At 35.4% G+C, this 18,409-nt stretch overlaps 1 protein-coding gene across 5 annotated transcripts in view; it reads left to right on the forward strand.

Annotated features, from left to right (window-relative positions):
- Positions 1-18,409, forward strand: part of PIBF1 (progesterone immunomodulatory binding factor 1) — a 201,543-nt gene that overhangs the window by 115,723 nt on the left and 67,411 nt on the right. For all 5 annotated transcript variants that reach the window (XR_007461128.1, XM_049647059.1, XM_049647060.1 and 2 more), the window contains exons 12-13: positions 2,933-3,083; positions 10,053-10,143. Coding sequence is in view for 4 of the 5 variants with exons in the window: in XM_049647059.1 (XP_049503016.1) it covers positions 2,933-3,083; positions 10,053-10,143 (242 nt within the window). In the remaining variant the exon portion in view is untranslated. The remainder of the gene's footprint in view (positions 1-2,932; positions 3,084-10,052; positions 10,144-18,409) is intronic.

Here is an 18,409-nt window from a genome sequence, read left to right on the forward strand (position 1 = left end):
CTAAAAACTATTGATAAAACTGAGGCATTAGGGGTATTTCTTACATTTCCTCCTCTGTTAAACCTAGGAGTCTTGAGAGGATAGAGATTATTCATTTATCATTCTGTCACCTATACCTAACACAGTGCTTTGCTCATAGTGGATGTTCAATAAATAATGAGTGAATGAATGGTTTGATGAATGTTAGTACAGCACTGTTGTTAGAATCCATTTTTCTGAAGTACCGGAAGGTATTTCTAAGACCATTCTTATTTATAATGAATTTGGGGGAGAAATAATCTTATAAAGGATAAAGATTATTTTATTTATGCACTTTTCTATGGCTTTTACCCAATATTCTCATTGATTTATAACTTGGCAACTATTTATTTTACTTTAATTATCAGTTGGCAAAGGCTGCCAAAACACTGGCTTTATATTTTTATCTCTTTTTATTTATTTATTTTTTTAATGTTTATTTATTTTTGAGAGAGAGACAGAGCACGAGCAGGGGAGGGGCAGAGAGAGAGGGAGACACAGAATCCAGAGTTGGCTCCAGGCTCTGAGCTGTCAGCACAGAGCCCAACGCAGGGCTCGAACTCACGAACTGTGAGATCATGACCTGAGCCGAAGTCGGACGCTTAACCGACTGAGCCACCCAGGTGTCCCTTTAATGTCTTTTAAAGCAGTCATTGACCTACAGTTTTGTATTATCATTAATTTTACATATAATTTTATATAATTCTGTATTATTCGATTATTTAAAGTAAAGAAATAGCCACTGTGAAAGCTTAGTATATAATGGATTTCTAAAAGCAGCTGATCTGTTTTGTGCATTCGTGGTCAAACTCAAATGTTCATATATTGGTTTTTCCTAAAGAATCTTTAATATAATAGCCTTCCATAGGTCCAGTAATCAAGCTTTTTTTTTTTTTTTTTTGGCTTTTCAGAAACAATAATAAGTTTGTTTATAGAAACCACTCAGGCAAATCCATAGTAAAAGAGAATTCTCCACCATGGAGTCCAGAGGTGTTGGGTATTTCTGGGGATCTCTCCTCTGTTACGAAGAGAGAATTTTAAATTACATCTCTCAATTTAATAGTATTTTTTAAATCTTAAAATGATACTTTACGAAATATCCCATCTTCCACATTTTGATTATCTCCTGCAATATCCATTTCTGCAGTTTTGCCTTCTGTGGTTTTTGTTGAAGGAGTTGGAATACAAACAAATAGTATCAGCTGTCCTGTGAGAATAGTCATTTAACAACGTCATTACCGATACTCTCTTTTGACTGTGGAATTAGTGTCATCAGCCACCAAAGTCTTAATGAATTACATCTCAGTATAATAAATTCTATGAAAGCTCCAGATTATTTCACTGTCTAATAATTTAGTTATAACAAATTAATAAGTCTCTAGAAAACATATTCCCAAGTGACAAGAATGAAGAAGAAATAATACTAAAAGATGAATTTTCTTCTGTTGATCCAATCAGGGACACTAAAAATCATCCTGTAATTATCATCATTATTCCCATGTTATTCTTTCTTTATCCCCCCAAAGGAATAAGTTTGGAGGGTGGGAGATAATGTTTAAGTTATTTGAGTGGGAAATTTTGATGAAAATAATTGAAGGAAAATAAGATAGAATAGATTAAGGAAAATTAAATTGTAACTTCTGCTTGTTAAAACTGTAACTAAATCTTTATCTTCTCCTTTTTCCACATCAAAGAAAGCACACAATCATGTACATTTGTTGACATGAACTTTGTGTCATTAAAGGAAATAGGTTGTGTTAAAAATTGTTTAATTATAGATAATTCAGAGTAATTAGGCCAGCGGATCTTTATTTCTATGAACCATTTAATACAAAGTTCTCATAATTCTTATAGCAGTAATGATATTTTTCAAACTTACTGTGTTCTAGGCATTCTGCTAAGCACTGTGAATTTATTATCTTATCTAATCCTTCCAACAATGTTTTGAGGGAGGCCTAGAAAGAATAATTAATTAAGTGCCTAAGATCCGAAACTAGTGAAGTGTCAAAGCCAGCATTGAAACCCAAATCTTTCTGGCTACAACCCATATTCTTAACCATAATTTTCTGTTGCTTTTAAGGAAATACTACATTACTTATGCTGTATTGGAAAGCAAGTGTAATACCACTCCATAATTTAATCTTAGCTAGTTAGTAAACTTTCTAAATAATTGGAATTTAAGCATTAAAACATTTCCTTTGTCATTAGAAATGTCTCTTTTTAAGTGAATTCATTATCAACATAGTGATTCTTTCAACAAATCACCATTAAAGAATGTAGAATTTTTTTGTTCTTACACAAAATAACTCCAATTTCCATGCCTTTTTAAATCTTTTTTAATAATTGTTTAAGTCCTTCCTTTCTATATAAAGGCATTTTCTGATACTGCCCCAGGTGGCACTTCATATGTCTCATCTCGGTTTGTTGCTTTGAATTTATGATTGTTCAAGAAGCCAGAAATCTTATTACAACCTTGGTAAGCATAGATGAAGTAAGCTCTGATGGAAAACTGAAGGGTGAGTGTATCGTTTTCACACCCAGTTTTGTAAGCTGAAAGCCTTTCTCCGTTGCTGCAGTTGCCAAATAAATGACCTCCAGGTAAGAATAGCATCTGTTGCGTTTTTTAGTTCTAACAAGCAAATGCTATTCTTATTCCTGTAACTATTTCTAAGTTTTAAATTTGTTGTTTATTCAGTTCATGCAGTAAAGTGGTTCATAATTTTCAGTTACAAACAACTGAGTTATGTACCTTAGAAATAAATGTGGCTTCCTCAGTCATCTCAGTTGAGCTACTTTCTCCTCATATTTAAATCATTAGAGAAAAAAATTCAAAAGGCATTTTTGTGTCAACATTTTTGTCTTAACTGTTAATCTTTTTAATTCTGCCTTTGCAATTTTTTTCTTCCACTATTAGGTTTTAACTAAAGAATTTTATAGTCTCCAAGGCTCTTCTGAAAAACGCATTACTGAACTTCAAGCACGGAACTCTGAGTATCAGGCAAGGCTCGACATTTATGAGAGATTGGAAAAAGAGCTTGATGAAATAATAATGCAAACTGCAGAAAGTAAGTCGCCCACCACCTCACACACACAGCTTTTTTTCTGGCAGCACAAGGAACCTGGTATTGTTTCTAAAAACACTAATATATTTCTTTAAAATCCAATTGGTAACTTTTGAAAAATATGTATTTTATATTTTAATAATTAGTTGATGTCAATTTCATTAGTTGGCATTTAAAAAATAGGTTGACTATATGGGTGGCTCAGTCAGTGTCTGACTTCGGCTTAGGTCATGATCTTGCAGTTCCTGGGTTGAGCCCCATGTCGGGCTCTGTGCTGACAGCTCAGAGCCTGGATCCTGCTTCAGATTCTGTGTTTCATGTTCTAGCGTTCTCTCTCTCTCTCTCTCTCTCTCTCTCTCTCTCTCTCCCTCTCTCTCAAAAATAAACATTAAAAAACCATTTTTTTAAAATAGGTTAACTACAGTAGATTTTATCTTTTCATTTATTTAGTTCCCTCATTGAACAATTAAATGTTTACATGTGCCAGGATATGGGTCCATGGAGTTCATGTGATAATTCTTGCTAGTCTAGATCCCTGGAAGAAACAAGCATATTAAAGATAATTAAAGTAGTGAGATATGTGCTGTTAGCAAGAAATAGTCATTTTGCAGTGGAAATACAGGAGCGGTCATAAGTTAATTCTGCCTTTAAGGTGAGGAGTACGATACCTAAGAGGGGAGATGACTGACACTTTAAGTCTTGAAAAATAGAAATGTATTGAATGTACCGTGTTGTAATCCTTGACCTTTAATTTCTATGTGTTTCCTCTTGTTATGCTAGCTTCCTTTGTTATCCTGGACTTTAAGGAAATATTTTATTTTATTTTTTATTTTTATTTTTTTAAGTAGGCTTCCATGCCCAACATGGGGCTCGATTGAGGTCGTGACCCCGAGATCAAGAGTTGCATGCTCTACTGACTAAGCCAGCCAGTTTAAGGGAATATTTTAAATTAACCTTTCACTACTGACTGAGATATTTGCTACAGCACATTATTTTTGTTCAAAAGTCAGAAATGTCAGGGGCATTCTTATAAAAGTGGACTTAAACTTCAATTGAAGCTGAGGTTGAATTTGAATCTGTTTCGGGCACATTTTCTTGTAAAGGCTATGTTTGTTATATTTGTAGGCCAATTTAAGGAAAACTTAACTTTGGGGCGCCTGGGTGGCTCAGTTGGTTGGGCATCCAACTTCGACTCAATTCATGATCTCACCTTTCATGGGTTCGAGCCCTACGTTGAGCTCTGTGCTGACAGCTCAGAGCCCGGAGCCTGCTTCAGAATCTGTGTCTCCCTCTCCCTATGCCCCTCCGCCACTCACACTCTGTCTCTCTTTCTCAAAAATAAGTAAACATTTTTTTTTTTATTTAAAAATAAAAAAGGAAAACATTTCATTCCTATCATTATCTTTTTTCCACTTTTAGGGTCAGTATTTGATAACTGCAACAGTTTTCAAATTTGTCCTCAGTTTCTTTGCTGGAGTCAGAGTAATCTTTAGAAAATAGATTTGATTGTAGCATACCCCTGCTTTAATACCTCTGTGTCATCATCTTTAGACAGCATAAAGTCATATTCCTTAGCATGACTTTATTTATACACTCTCCTTTATAGTTTATGCCTTTCCATTTCCTGTCATTGCATATTATTTGAAGTTTCCATATACTCGTATCTTCATAACTTTGCATATGTCCCTCTGTCTAAACAAATCAGGAGTAGAGCAGAACTTCCTCAGTCTGATAAAGGATATCTACAAAAAAATCTACAGCTAATATCATACCTAATGAGGAAATATTAAATGCCTTCCTGTTAAGGGATAGTACAAGGCAGGATTTCTATTTTTATAACTTACATTAAACATTGTAATGCCATTTAAAATATTTTTTATATTCCATTTATATGGAAATTCAGGGGCCTTTTAAAAGGCCCACTTTTAATAATAACAGTACACACCTACTGGAATGACTGAAATTAGAAGACTGGCTATAGCAATGTTAGTGAGAATATAGAACAACTGCAATTTGTTATAAAACCAAACAACCTATCCAGTAATCCAGCAATCCTATGTTGATATATTTTGCCCTAGAGAAAAGACAGCATATGCACACAAAAGGACTTATACTAGGATATTCACAGGAGCTATATTCATAATCATTAAAAACTGGCAACAGGCCTAGCAACTATCACAGGAAAATGGCTAAACAAACCATCACACATTTTATACTGTGGAATACTACTCCGCAATAAAAACAAACTACTGATTCCTCAACAACATGGATGATTCTGAAAAACTTTATGTTTAGTCTAAGAAACCTTTTATGACTAAATTTATATAAAATTCTAGAAGAGGGAAAACTATAGTGGGGAAAAAAAGTAGAACAATGTTTGCCTCTAAGGATGGTTGTCACCAAAAATTAACTGGGAAGAAAGATATTAGGGAACTTTCCAGTTGTTGGAATGTTCTGTATCTTAATAGGGCTTGTGTTACACATGTGTGTATATTTCTCAGAACTCATTGAATGGTAGAATTAAGATTTGTACCTCTTACCATATGTAAATTTAATTTTTTTTTACCATATGTAAATTTAATTTTTTTTACCATATGTAAATTTAATTTTTTTTTTTTAAACTATAAATATTGAACTGTAGTTGATAATATACGTGTTGAATTGTTGAGATGAGGGGCAGATATCTGCAGCTTATTTGGAAATATATCAGGGGCACCTGGGTGGCTCAGTTAAGCGGCTGACTTCACCTCAGGTTCATGAGTTTGAGCCCCATGTCAGGCTCACTGCTGTCAGCACAAAGCCCTCTTCGGATCCTCTGTCCCCCTCTCTCCCCCTGCCACCCACTCTCTCTCTCAGAAAAATAAATAAACATTAAAAATTTTTTTTTAAAAACACCAAAAAAGTAAGATAGATTCATGGGTGTATACAGTGATGGACAGGCATGTGATAAACTACATACAATGCAACATTTAATTTAGAATCCAGATGTTGAGTATATGGGTGAATGCTATAGACATCTTTCATCTCTTCCACATGTGCAAATATTTTCTTAGTAAAATCTTTAGAAAAAATACAAAAATAGAGGCACCTGGGTGACTCAGTCAGTTAAGCATCTCACTTTGACTCAGGTCATGATCTCACGGTTTGTGAGTTCGAGCCCCGCATTGGGTTCTGTGCTGACAGCTCAGAGCCTGAGCCTGCTTTGAATTCTTTGTCTCCCTCTCTCTAACCCTACCCCCTACCCTCTCAATAATAAATAAACATTAAAAAAAATTTTTTTAATACAAAAATAAATTTTTGCTATGCTATCGTATAAACCATCTTCAAATCATCTTAGAATAAAATATATTTACTTATACTTGGAAGATCAAGAAAGTAAGTTCATGTCTATATGTTCACAATGGAAATTAGAATTAGAATATTCCTTGTTTCTTTTTTAAGTTTATTTATTTACTTAGAGAGCGTATGTGCTCTGTCACGGGAAGAGGAGCAGAGAGAATCCATGCTGACAGTGCAGAGCGTGTCCCAAGGCTTGAACTCACAAACTGGGAGTTCATGACCTGAGTCGAAATCAGGAGTCAGACACTTAACTGACTGCGCCACCCTGATGCCCCAGAAATTAAAATGTTCCTATCCTTATTTAAAGAATACTTGTTAATGAAAACTTCAAAGATACAGTACAAAACATTCTTTTTTAGTACTACAGTGGGTATGATTTTCAAAGGGTCACCATCTAATACAGAAAATTTCACCTGATATGAAGAGGGTTAGACTTCATCTGTTAAGATGTCACCATGTCAAATGACATAACCTATTCACACTTGAATTGCCTTTTATAATTAAGTATATTATTTGGATTTTTGAGGGGTTTAGTTTTCAAAGACCTCATCCATTTGTTAAAAATAGTATTGACTAGAAACTAAATAAATTCAAATATAAAAAGAAAACCAGATTTCTAGTTGTCAGATTCTAGAACCTGCTGTCCATTTCATCTTACTTGTAACCTCTGCTAGGCATTTGTCACATTTCTCAAGACTCTTCTCTTGCCTCTTGAATCACCTGTCTTTGATTGTTTCTTCTCCATTGCTTTTATTGTCTCTTCTTCTAGCTAACTCTACCGAATACTTCACAAGGGTTTTCCCATTATCCTCTTCAATTTTTACTTAACTTACCTACTCTCTGGATAATCCTAGCCCTTTCCACAATTCCATTTATTGTCTGTAGGCTAATGTTCCATAGATCTGTAAAGAGTTCCTAGAGTCATTAAAAATTTAACATTTCTCGGGGCACCTGGGTGGCTCAGTCAGTTGAGCGTCCGACTTCGGCTCAGGTCACGATCTCACGGTCCGTGAGTTCGAGCCCCGCATTGGGCTCTGTGCTGACAGCTCAGAGCCTGGAGCCTGTTTCGGATTCTGTGTCTCCCTCTCTCTCTGACCCTCCCCCGTTCATACTCTGTCTCTCTCTGTCTCAAAAATAAATAAACATTAAAAAAAAAATTTTTTTTTAATTTAACATTTCTCACATTTATTTTTTCTTCTCTAAAACTTACTAATTTTATTGTATTCTTGATCTGTTAATAAGGTTAAAGTCTGATTACCATCCAGCTTTTGTCAACCTCCATGTCTCCCTCATTCTCTCTAGTGCCTCCTCTCACCTCCACACCTATTCAGTTGTCTAGCATCTAACTTTTTTTATTCATCCTCTCTTGCTTTTCTGGACTGTTCTTCAACTGGATTATTACCATAACTTGTGAGGAGTTCTCTGTGCTACAATAGGCCATCCTTTTCCCCATTGTTAGAATTTTTTTCTGCAATATCAGCATCAGCAACAAAGATCTTTTGGTCATGTTACCTTTCTGAATTAGTCTCTGTTAGTTTCTTGTTGACTGTGGAATAAAAATCCAAACTCCTTAGCCTAGCAAATAAAATTTCCTTCCATTCACAATTGGAACTAAGCCTATCTTTCTACTACTGTTGTTCTCTAAGTGAACTCCAACCACTTACCTCATAATTACTAAAATGTCACAGCTCTGTGCCTTTACACATGCACAGGCCCTCCTGTGCCTTCTCTATGAACGTTTGTCTCCCCACAGCCTCCTGATGCTTCTAGCTTGAGAAAAATGGTGGCACTCAGATATAGATGTTCGGTGCTCTGTACTTCTAAGACACGTTCATATCTCCTTAGTACCATCTACCATTGTTTCTATAATTAAATCACCAATAGAATAGTTATCCTATGAGTTACTAATCCATTAGGTATTAAACTCAAATTTCAGATGTCCATCGATTTCTAACTGATGGGTTTTTGAGATATTAACTGAATTTACCCTCTTCCTTCTGAATTTTGAGACAAGAGTCAGGTAGGTGTCTAAATAACAGCACTAATAGAGCTATTTTGCCATTCTGATAGAGCTGAATTGGAGAACTCATCTTGGACCTATGATAGCTGGTAACACTATTGGCAATGACCTATATCATCTCTTGCTTCTACATTTACCTGACAACTAATAACTCTATTTCTGAAAACTGACCCTGGTTTACCATGAAAACTAGGGATAAAATTGAAGGACAACAAGAAAAATCTTATTAAAATTCTTACTATACTATAAAAGGATCAGTCAACAAATACATGCATATTACAGTAATGGGCCTCCAAATAGCTTCACTTAGTAGTGTAAAATATGTGGCTTTGTTTTAAGTCTGAAACATTTCTGAGAGGTTTCTCTTTTTAATGTTAAAATATGATTGTTAAAAAATGTTATAAAAATTGTTAAATGTCATTGACTGCTTTTATATGAGCTAGTAAACCTTTAGTTTTTATGAACTTTAAGTATTTTTTAATCCCAGTTTACAGTAAAATTGCCATTGCATTTAAACTTTTTAACCATAATGTTAACCTGTCAGTTAAAATTCCTTCTGAAAAAGAGTGACGTGACAATGGCAGAATTTAAAAGTAAATGGTTTTGCTGTATTTTTTTGTAATAAAAAAAAAAGGCTATCAATACATTCTCAGTACTGCACATTTTCTTCACAGAGTAGCCTACTTAAAAACACAATTTCATTATTACAAGTTAAAATTAACTTGTTCTGATAAAATAGTGAACATCTTTCCTAATTAAAAGTAGTCATTTCTTAGGGCTCTTGGGTGACTCAGTTAAGCATCTGACTTCAACTCATGTCATGATCTCGCATGGTTCATGGGTTTGAGCCCTGTGTCGGGCTCTGTGCTGACAGCTCAGGGCCTGGAGCCTGCTTCACATTCTGTGTCTCCCTGTCTGTCTCTGCCTGTCCCCCACTTATGCTCTGTCTGTCTCTCTCTCTCTCTCTCTCAAATATAAGTAAATATTTTAAAAAATAGTCATGTCTTTTATCAAGAAGAGAAATAATGAAATTGATGTTATTGTTACTTATTTATAATTACAAAACATACTTTCCATGCAAAAATCCTAGAATCACTCAGAATATCACAGCATCTGTATTATTATGCTTTATTTAAAAAAAAATTTTTTTTAAGTTTATTTATTTAGTTTTAAGCAAGAGAGCAAGCGGGGTAGGGACAGAGAGAGAGGGGAGAGAATCCCAAGCAGGCTCTGCACCATTAACACAGTGGCCTATGCAGGGCTCAAACTTACGAACCGTGAGATCGTGACCTGAGCCAAAACCAAGAGTTAGAGGCTTAACTGACTAAGCCACCCAGGCGCCCCTTAAATTATTATGCTTTATAACAAGAAAATTTAACATGTCCTATGATGCAAGCCATTACACCTTTTAAAAATAAATGGAACAAATTTAAGCAACCATATACTTTAAGAAATATGCTCTACTTACAAATGGACTGTTTGAGATTGTGCATTAGCCCTTTTTAATGTTCTTATGCTCCCTGATTCATATGACCTCTTTTATTTTCACTTTTGCTGTGCTTTTTAAGAAAAAAACCCACTTATTTTACATCATACACTTTAATATTTTTCAGTTGAAAATGAAGATGAAGCTGAAAGGGTTCTTTTTTCCTATGGCTATGGTGCTAATGTTCCCACAACAGCCAAAAGACGACTAAAGCAAAGGTAAAATCAATATATATTTGTTTTACTTATCTACTCAAGCTAAATGTAATTACATTATGCTTTTTGATAATGTGCAAAGTAAAGTTACTTTATTCTTAGTATGCATAAATATTAAATTGCTCACAAAATAAAGCACAGTAAGTTATAATCCTGCATTTCATGTATTTTTAAGTGAGTTTAATGATCAATAAACTAGAAGTGTACATTAGTATTTTCCTAGAATTAGATTCAGTGATAATGACACCATTGTGATTTTATTTTCACATTAATTTCAAGTGTGCTACAAATGCGTTTGTACCAACAGTTTTCAGATTAAAATCTTCCTTTTTCTCTTGTTTTTTATTCACCTGTGTACATTCCTTGATATATACTTGAGAAAGAGAAAGAGGGACACAGAGAGAGAGATGAGATAGCACATTATATTATGATTAAAAGTAGGGGCATTAGGTAGGACACTTGTTGGGATGAGCACTGGGTGTTACATAGGGGATGAATCACCAGAATCTACTCCTGAAATCATCATAGCACTATATGCTAACTTGGATGTAAATTAAAAAAGAAAGAAAGAAAGTATAAAAGACTTTGTGAAGACCAAGAAAATTTGGGGGAGATCCACTAGTGATTTTGTGAGATTCCGTTTAAAGTATACTATGGGGCACCTACCTGGGTGGCTCAGTCGGTTAAGTGTCCAACTTTGGCTCAGGTTATGATCTCACGGTCCGTGAATTCAAGCCCCGCATCAGGCTCTGTGCTGACAGCTAAGAGCCTGGAGCCTGCTTCAGATCTGTGTCTCCCTCTCTCTCTGCCCCTCCCCTGCTCACGCTCTATCTCTGTCTCTCAGAAATAAATAAATGTTAAAAAAAAAAATTTTAAGTACACTAAGAGAGAAATTGTACCTATATTAATCAGTTTTCCAGTTGACCTAGCTAAATTTTTTTTTATCTAACTTCTTTCTCTCACTTTAACTCATCCTCCTATGCAAAAACATCTGACTGTCCCATATGCTACCATATCACATCTAAATATTACTGCCAGACTTCCAGGCCCTTCCACATGCCCCCACCTCTCCAACTTTCCTTGCCTCTCTACCTAAAATCAGGGTAGTCTATCTCTATGCCTATAAACATCTATTTGCTCCATACCACATAATAGAGCATTTATCTTATCTCATTAGCTCTTGTTTCCCACATCATTTCCCCAGCCAAATGGAAGGTTCCTGAAGGTCAGCAATGATATCTTTTGTTTATTCTCTGTCTCTACCTAGCATGGTATAAGATACCTAGTAGAATTGTCTGTTCATCTGAGTATTTGAGGATTCAAATCTGCTTGTTTATCTTTTTTTTTCAATGTTTTTATTTTTTTTTAAAGAGAAAGAGAGTGCACACACGCAGGGGAGGGGCAGAGAGAGAGAGAGAGAGAGAGGGACAGAGGATCAGAAGTGGGCTGACAGCAAAAAGCCCAATACAGGGCTCAGACCCACAAACCATGAGATCATGACCTGAGCCAAAGTCAGACACTTAACCAACTGAGCCACCCAGGCATCCCAACTGCTTGTTTATCTTTTATTTTTATTTGAGTTGATTTAAGTGTTTAGAGACCTTACACATTATGTAAGAAAAACAATTCATCTGAACTCTAATAGTTTTGTAGAAACTTTGAAGTGATGGCTAAGAGAATAAAATGTCTTTAACGCTATGATGTAAGATATAGGCCATTTTATAACAAAACAAATGGGTGCTTTGAATGTATGTCTCTTACTGGTTAAACTAAATATCTGGAAGAATTTTAGACCAAGGATAGATGACTGTCAAGTATTATTTTATAGTTGGAATGGTTAATTCTGTCTGGTGAAGGTGCAAGTATTTCTAAATTATGTATTATTTGAAAAATGAGCTGTAGTCCCATCCCATTCCCCTTCTCTGCTCAGTCCCTCATGAGTCATTAAGGATGACCTAGGCTATTTTGTAATTTTCCCCGTATAACTGTTTTTGAGCATTATATTGCCTAGGGGGGAATAGAAATACACTTTTGTGGGGAAGAGACTTCTTGGTCAGTGGTAAATGCTTGGTATATACTAAAAATTGAAATTTGAAGGAAAAAGTCTATTCTCTTCTTTTTTAGCATATGAATCCTTCCAAAGAATCTTTGTCACAAGGAAAAAAGAATTTTGCTGTTGTAAGCTTTTTTCTTTAGCCCTAAATGCTGAGTTCCTCTAAAATTGAAAGCAATTATTGCTGTTACCTTACTTTTTTTTAAAGAATTTCCAAAAACAGATGTTGATTCCTTAATAATTAGAGTGGAGATTCAAAGAACCACAACTGATTCATATTCTGAATAATTTTAACTATCCAAATATTTCTGAAGATTTTATCACTGAGCTATCTGTGTGCCTTGAACAAGTGCCTAATGGGCATACTATTAATATCTCCTACCAGCTGGTGCCAGGCATTCGTCTCATGGTGAACCAGAGGGTTATTTTGAGGAAGTGCTTCTCAGGTCATCTAAACTGAGTGAAGGGAAAGTAAGTCTAGATATCCAGAGAGGACGTTTATGTATTCCTTCAACATCTTTTATTGAGTACCTACTATATGCGTAAAATTGAGCAGTGGCAAAGAGGATCCCTCTTTTAGGGTCTGACACATATCCAAAGTTTGCAAAGTCTGTATTTCACTTTCAGTAGCTATTTGTAAAGAAGTCAATGGCTTCATTCTCTGTTTAACTGATTTAAGATGAAAGCAATGTAACCTTTGAGAGAGTCTATATTTAATTCTTCACATTTAAAATTAAAGCAATAGAAACTGAAGGTGCATTATAAAACAACTCAATCAGAACGGCAAATGAAATGTTTGCATAATAAAGTTTTCATTATACATTAGTCTACGCCAAGATACATGAGAATTTCAAAGGAACTTACTTTTCAACTACTATACACTTAGTATAGTAAGTAAATGGTATACTTAGTACCATTCATACTAAGTTCAGTGTGAAATCTCATACATTCAACAGCCAGGTTTAGGTACTTTAGGTTAATGCTTAATTGGAACAGATTTCTGATTATAAAAATATTATGTTTATTTTAGAAAATTGTTAGTAATCCTACCATCCAAAGGTAACCATTCAAAAATGTATAATAGATATACATATGTCTTCTTGCATATTTAGGGTATTAAACATGGGAAGTTTAATATTTTTTCTTACAACTCCATCTTGAACGTTTCTCGTATCACTGAATAGTCTTCAAAAAGATAATTTTTAATAGTTATCCAAACCTTTAATTGTTAGGCCTTCTGCTTTGAGTTTCATGTTGTTGTTAATAAATTCAATAGTCACTGAAAATTTTCATTGGTTACCTGTTGCTACTCAAGGTATATTATGAAATTAAAGTGAGAAAATGGATGCAAATTTCACCACACAGTCCCTGGCACACAGTGGGTTATTTAGGAAATGTTAACTGGTTATACCAGTTAATGTTTCTTAGAGTAAATTACACAGTTGATTTTAGAGGAAAAGCTAGTGTTCCAAAAACTTTAGGTACAATTTAAGGTTTTAATTAAAATCATTTTGTTTGAGAATTGTAATGAGACTTTTTAAAATAATTAGTCGAGACACTCCCCTGGACATGAAACCGGTTTTGAGATTTTTTTGATATCTGTCAATCAATCTTAAGACATATACTATAATGCCAGTTTCCTATAAAAAAGTAGCAAAATTAGCTTTTGTAGTTTGAAAAATAACTCCCAAAAACTGTCTTTTAAGCACATTGTAATTATCAAATAAGCTTACTCACAGGTTGACGTTTCAGTGGAGATATGAACAATAACTAAATATCACATTAAACTCTTTCTGGGACAAAGTTGCAGTAAGTTAAAAGGGCTTATACAATTAAGTAGATTAAAATGAAATGGGCTCTTCTTGACTTGACTAAACTTGAAAATCTGAAGTAATGTTTTTGTTTCGGTCATGATTGTTTTGAAAATAGCAAACAAGATTTTCTGGTTACATGTTTTGGTTATGCTCTTTAACCTGCATCTTAATTGGGGAACTGCCAGGCACTAGCGTGGTCTTAGTGTGCGCTTCTCTGTTTGCTTTGGCAGATCTGAATGAAGAGCTGTTTCTGAAGGTTTTTAAACCTTTCAAACTGCTAGATTTACTGCATACTCCAGACCTTTTGTTTTAGTTTCTGTCTAGTTTTATAAAGAGTGTTAAGTTGAAATTTTCACAGTACGTTGAACCTTATAATAAAGGAAAATATTAAAGCTGAGAAAACTTTTTTTTCCTCTAGCAGACTTTTGTGTAAAATGAAAATGTTCTCTCTTTCTTCTCATGTATGTGAGTTGTCATTTTTGTCCTTGGCGAAAGTTGTTCTTATTTGGGTTTGTTTTTGGAATAGTCCTTTAAAAAGTTACTGCCATTCTATTCGTGATCAACTTGAGCGTTTAAACCTATAGAAGAACCTAGAGAAAGTGTCATATGACTGTAGATAATCAGCTTGAGACCATTATTTGGTTTTCAATAATTACCAGTAGAGCAGGCAGTATAGGTGCCAACGTGAGGAGTTCTGAAGCTAGAATCATTCTGGTACGTGTGCCCCTTTTTTGGAACCTTTTTTTTTTTTTTTATGCCATACTAATAGAGATAAATCTCTGACCTAAAATTGAAAAAGATCAAGGAGCCAAATGCTATTTCAGGCAAGTAACTAATTAGCAAGTAACTAAATAAATACAGATATTTATTTAGAGTTTTGGTGATACTAAGAAAACCATACCAAGATTGAAGGAATTGAGGCAGAACATCAATCCTCCATTGTGCTTTGACATCTCATACACAGATGAAGATCTACCTTGTCCGTATCGGCTGGGCTCTACTACTATGAAATTACGTAATAATCGGAAGTGCTACTTCCATTGACAGATCTAAGAGAATAAGTTTTATTTGGAGTCAAGAAGTGATGAGGGAGCTGAAAGATGACCTTGGTGGGGTTATTCCTTGGCGGGGATAATTTTACCAGGTAACAGGTGAAATTTTCATTTAATATTTATTTCTTTTTAATTTTTTTAAATGTTTACTTATTTGTTAGAGAGACAGAGACAGAGTGTGAGCGGGAGAGAGACAGAGATAGAGAAGGAGACACAGAATCTGAAGCAGGCTCCAGGCTCCGAGCTGTCAGCACAGACCCCAACGCAGAGCTCAAACTCACAAACCACGAGATCATGACCTGAGCCGAAGTCGGTCACTTAACCGACTGAGCCACCCAGGCGCCCCATTTCATTTAATACTTAAATACAAAACTATAGTCTTGTAGCATTCATTTTTAGTTGATGTTGAACTTAATCTTGGTACAGGTAGAATTCACAGTCACATGGCAGTTAATATAATTACAAAGAAGTATTGTTAAGTTGTACCTACTTTAGTGTCTCAACAGATAGCCTGTAAAACCAAAGCTTTCTTGAGTTTAGTACATTCTGTACAAAATAAATAAATAACTAGCCTTTAGCAGGAGTCATTTTTCCCGACTGTATCCATAGTTACTTTTCATAAAGAACTTGGGAAGGACTTGTTTGCATTCTATGTGCATTGTGCTTAAGGAGATATAAACTCAGCCACATAGAGGAGAAATTCTTCATTTGTCTTGCTTTGAATTATAGTTAAAGTGAATTTCTTTCTTCCCACTTCTAACACCCCGGGTTTCTACACAGAATCTACCTGTGACACCCAAAACTAGTGAAAAAATTGAATCAGTTATCAAAAATCTCCCCAACAAATAAGAGTCCTGGACCAGATGGCTTCCCTGGGGAATTCTACCAGACATTGAAAGCAGAGTTAATACCTATCCTTCTCAAGCTGTTCCCAAAAATAGGAACGGAAGGAAAACTTCCAGACTCATTCTATGAAGCCAGCATTACCTTGATTCCCAAACCAGACAGAGACCCCACTAAAAAGGAGAATTATAGACCAATATCCCTGACGAACATGAATGCAAAAATTCTCAACAAGATACGAGCAAATCAAATTCAACAGCATATAAAAAGAATTATTCACCATGATCAAGTGGGATTCATTCCTGGACTGCAGGGTTGCAAATCAATTAGTGTGATACATCACATTAATAAAAGGAAGGATAAGAACCATATGATCCTGTCAATTGATGTAGAAAAAGCATTTGACAAAATACAGCATACTTTCTTAATAAAAACCCTCAAGAAAGTCAGGATAGAAGGAACATACTTGAACATCATAAAAGCCATATATGAAAAGCCCACAGCTAGTATCATCCTCAATGGGGAAAAACTGAGAGCTTTCCCCCTGAGATTGGGGACACGACAGGGATGTTCACTGTCACCACTGCTGTTTAACATAGTGATGGAAGCCCTAGCATCAGCAATCAGATGACAAAATGAAATAAAAGGCATCAAATTTGGCAAAGAAGTCAATCTTCCACTTTTTGCAGACTACATGATACTCTACATGGAAAACCCAAAAGACTGCTAGAACTGATACAGGAATTCTGCAAAATCTCAGGGTACAAAATCAATGTACAGAAGTCAGTTCCATTTTTATACACCAACAATGAAGCAACAGAAAGAGAATTAAAGAAACTGATCCCATTTACAGTTGCACGAAGAACCATAAAATACCTAGGAGTAAACCTAACCAAAGATGTAAAAGATCTGTATGCTGAAAATTATAGAAAGGTTATGAAGGAAATTGAAGAAGACACAAGAAATGGAAAAACACTCCATGCTCATGGATTAGAAGAATAAATATTGTTAAAATGTCAATACTACCCAAAGCAATCTACACATGCAATGCAATCCCAATTAAAATTGCACCAGCATTCTTCTCAAAGCTAGAACAAACAATCCTAAAATTTTAATGGAAACACAAAAGACCCCAAATAGCCAAAGTAATAATTAAGAAGACCAAAGCGCGAGGCATCACAATCCCAGACTTTAGCCTCTACTAAAAGGTGTAATCATCAACACATTATGGTATTGGCATAAAAACGGACACATAGACCAATGGAATAGAATAGAGAACCCAGAATTGGACCCACAAATGAGTGGCTAACTAATCTTTGACAAAACAAGAAAGAGCATCCAGTGGAAAAAAAGACAGTCTCTTCAGTAAATGGTGCTTGGAGAACTGAACAGCAACATGCAGAAGAATGAGACTAGACCACTTTCTTACATCATACACAAAAATAAACTCAAAATGGATGAAAGAGCTAAATGTGAGATAGGAAACCATCAAAAACCTAGAGGAAAAAGCAGGCAACAACCTCTTTAACCTCAGCTACAGCAATTTCTTGCTCAACACATCTCTAAAGGCAAGGGAATTAAAACCAAAAATGAACTATTGGGACCTCATCAAGATTAAAGGCTTCTGCACTGCAAAGGAAACAATCAACAAAACTAAAAGGCAACCAACAGAATGGGAAAAAATATTTGGAAATCACATATCAGATAAAAGGCTAGTATGCAAAATCTATAAAGAACTTACCAAACTCCACACCTGAAAAACAATCCAGTGAAGAAATGGACAGAAGACATGAATAGACACTTTTCCAAAGAAGACATCCAGATGGCCAACAGACACGTGAAAAGATGCTCAACATCACTCATCCTCAGAGAAATACAAATCAAACCCACACTGAGATACCACCTCACACCAGCCAGAGTAGCTAAAATGAACAAATCATGAAACTACAGATGCTGGCAAGGATGTGGAGAAACGGGAACCCTCTTGCACTGTTGGTGGGAATGCAAACTGGTGCAGCCACTCTGGAAAACAATGTGGAGACCCTACGACCCAGCAATACCACTACTAGGAATTTACCCAAAGGATACAGGAGTGCTAATGCATCAGGGTACATGTACCCCAATGATTATAGCAGCGCTTTCAACAATAGCCAAATTTTGGAAAGAGCCTAAATGTCCACCAACTGATGAATGGATAAAGAAGATTTGGTTTATATATACAATAGAATAGTACTTGACAATGAGAAAGAATGAAATCATGCCATTTACAGCATTGTAGATGGAACTGGAAGGTATTCTGAGTGAAGTAAGTCAGTCAGAGGATAGATATCATATGTTTTCACTCATATGAGGAACTTGAGAAACTTAACAGAAGACCATTGGGGAAGGGAAGGAGGAAAAAAATAGTACAAACAGAGGGGGAGGGAGGCAAACCACAAGAGACTCTTAAATCCAGAGAACAAACTGAGGTTAGATGGGGGGGGGGGGGGGGGGGGGGGGGGGGGGGG

The sequence above is a fragment of the Panthera uncia genome, assembly GCF_023721935.1.
Source record: "Panthera uncia isolate 11264 chromosome A1 unlocalized genomic scaffold, Puncia_PCG_1.0 HiC_scaffold_16, whole genome shotgun sequence".
Taxonomy (NCBI): Eukaryota; Metazoa; Chordata; class Mammalia; order Carnivora; family Felidae; genus Panthera; species Panthera uncia.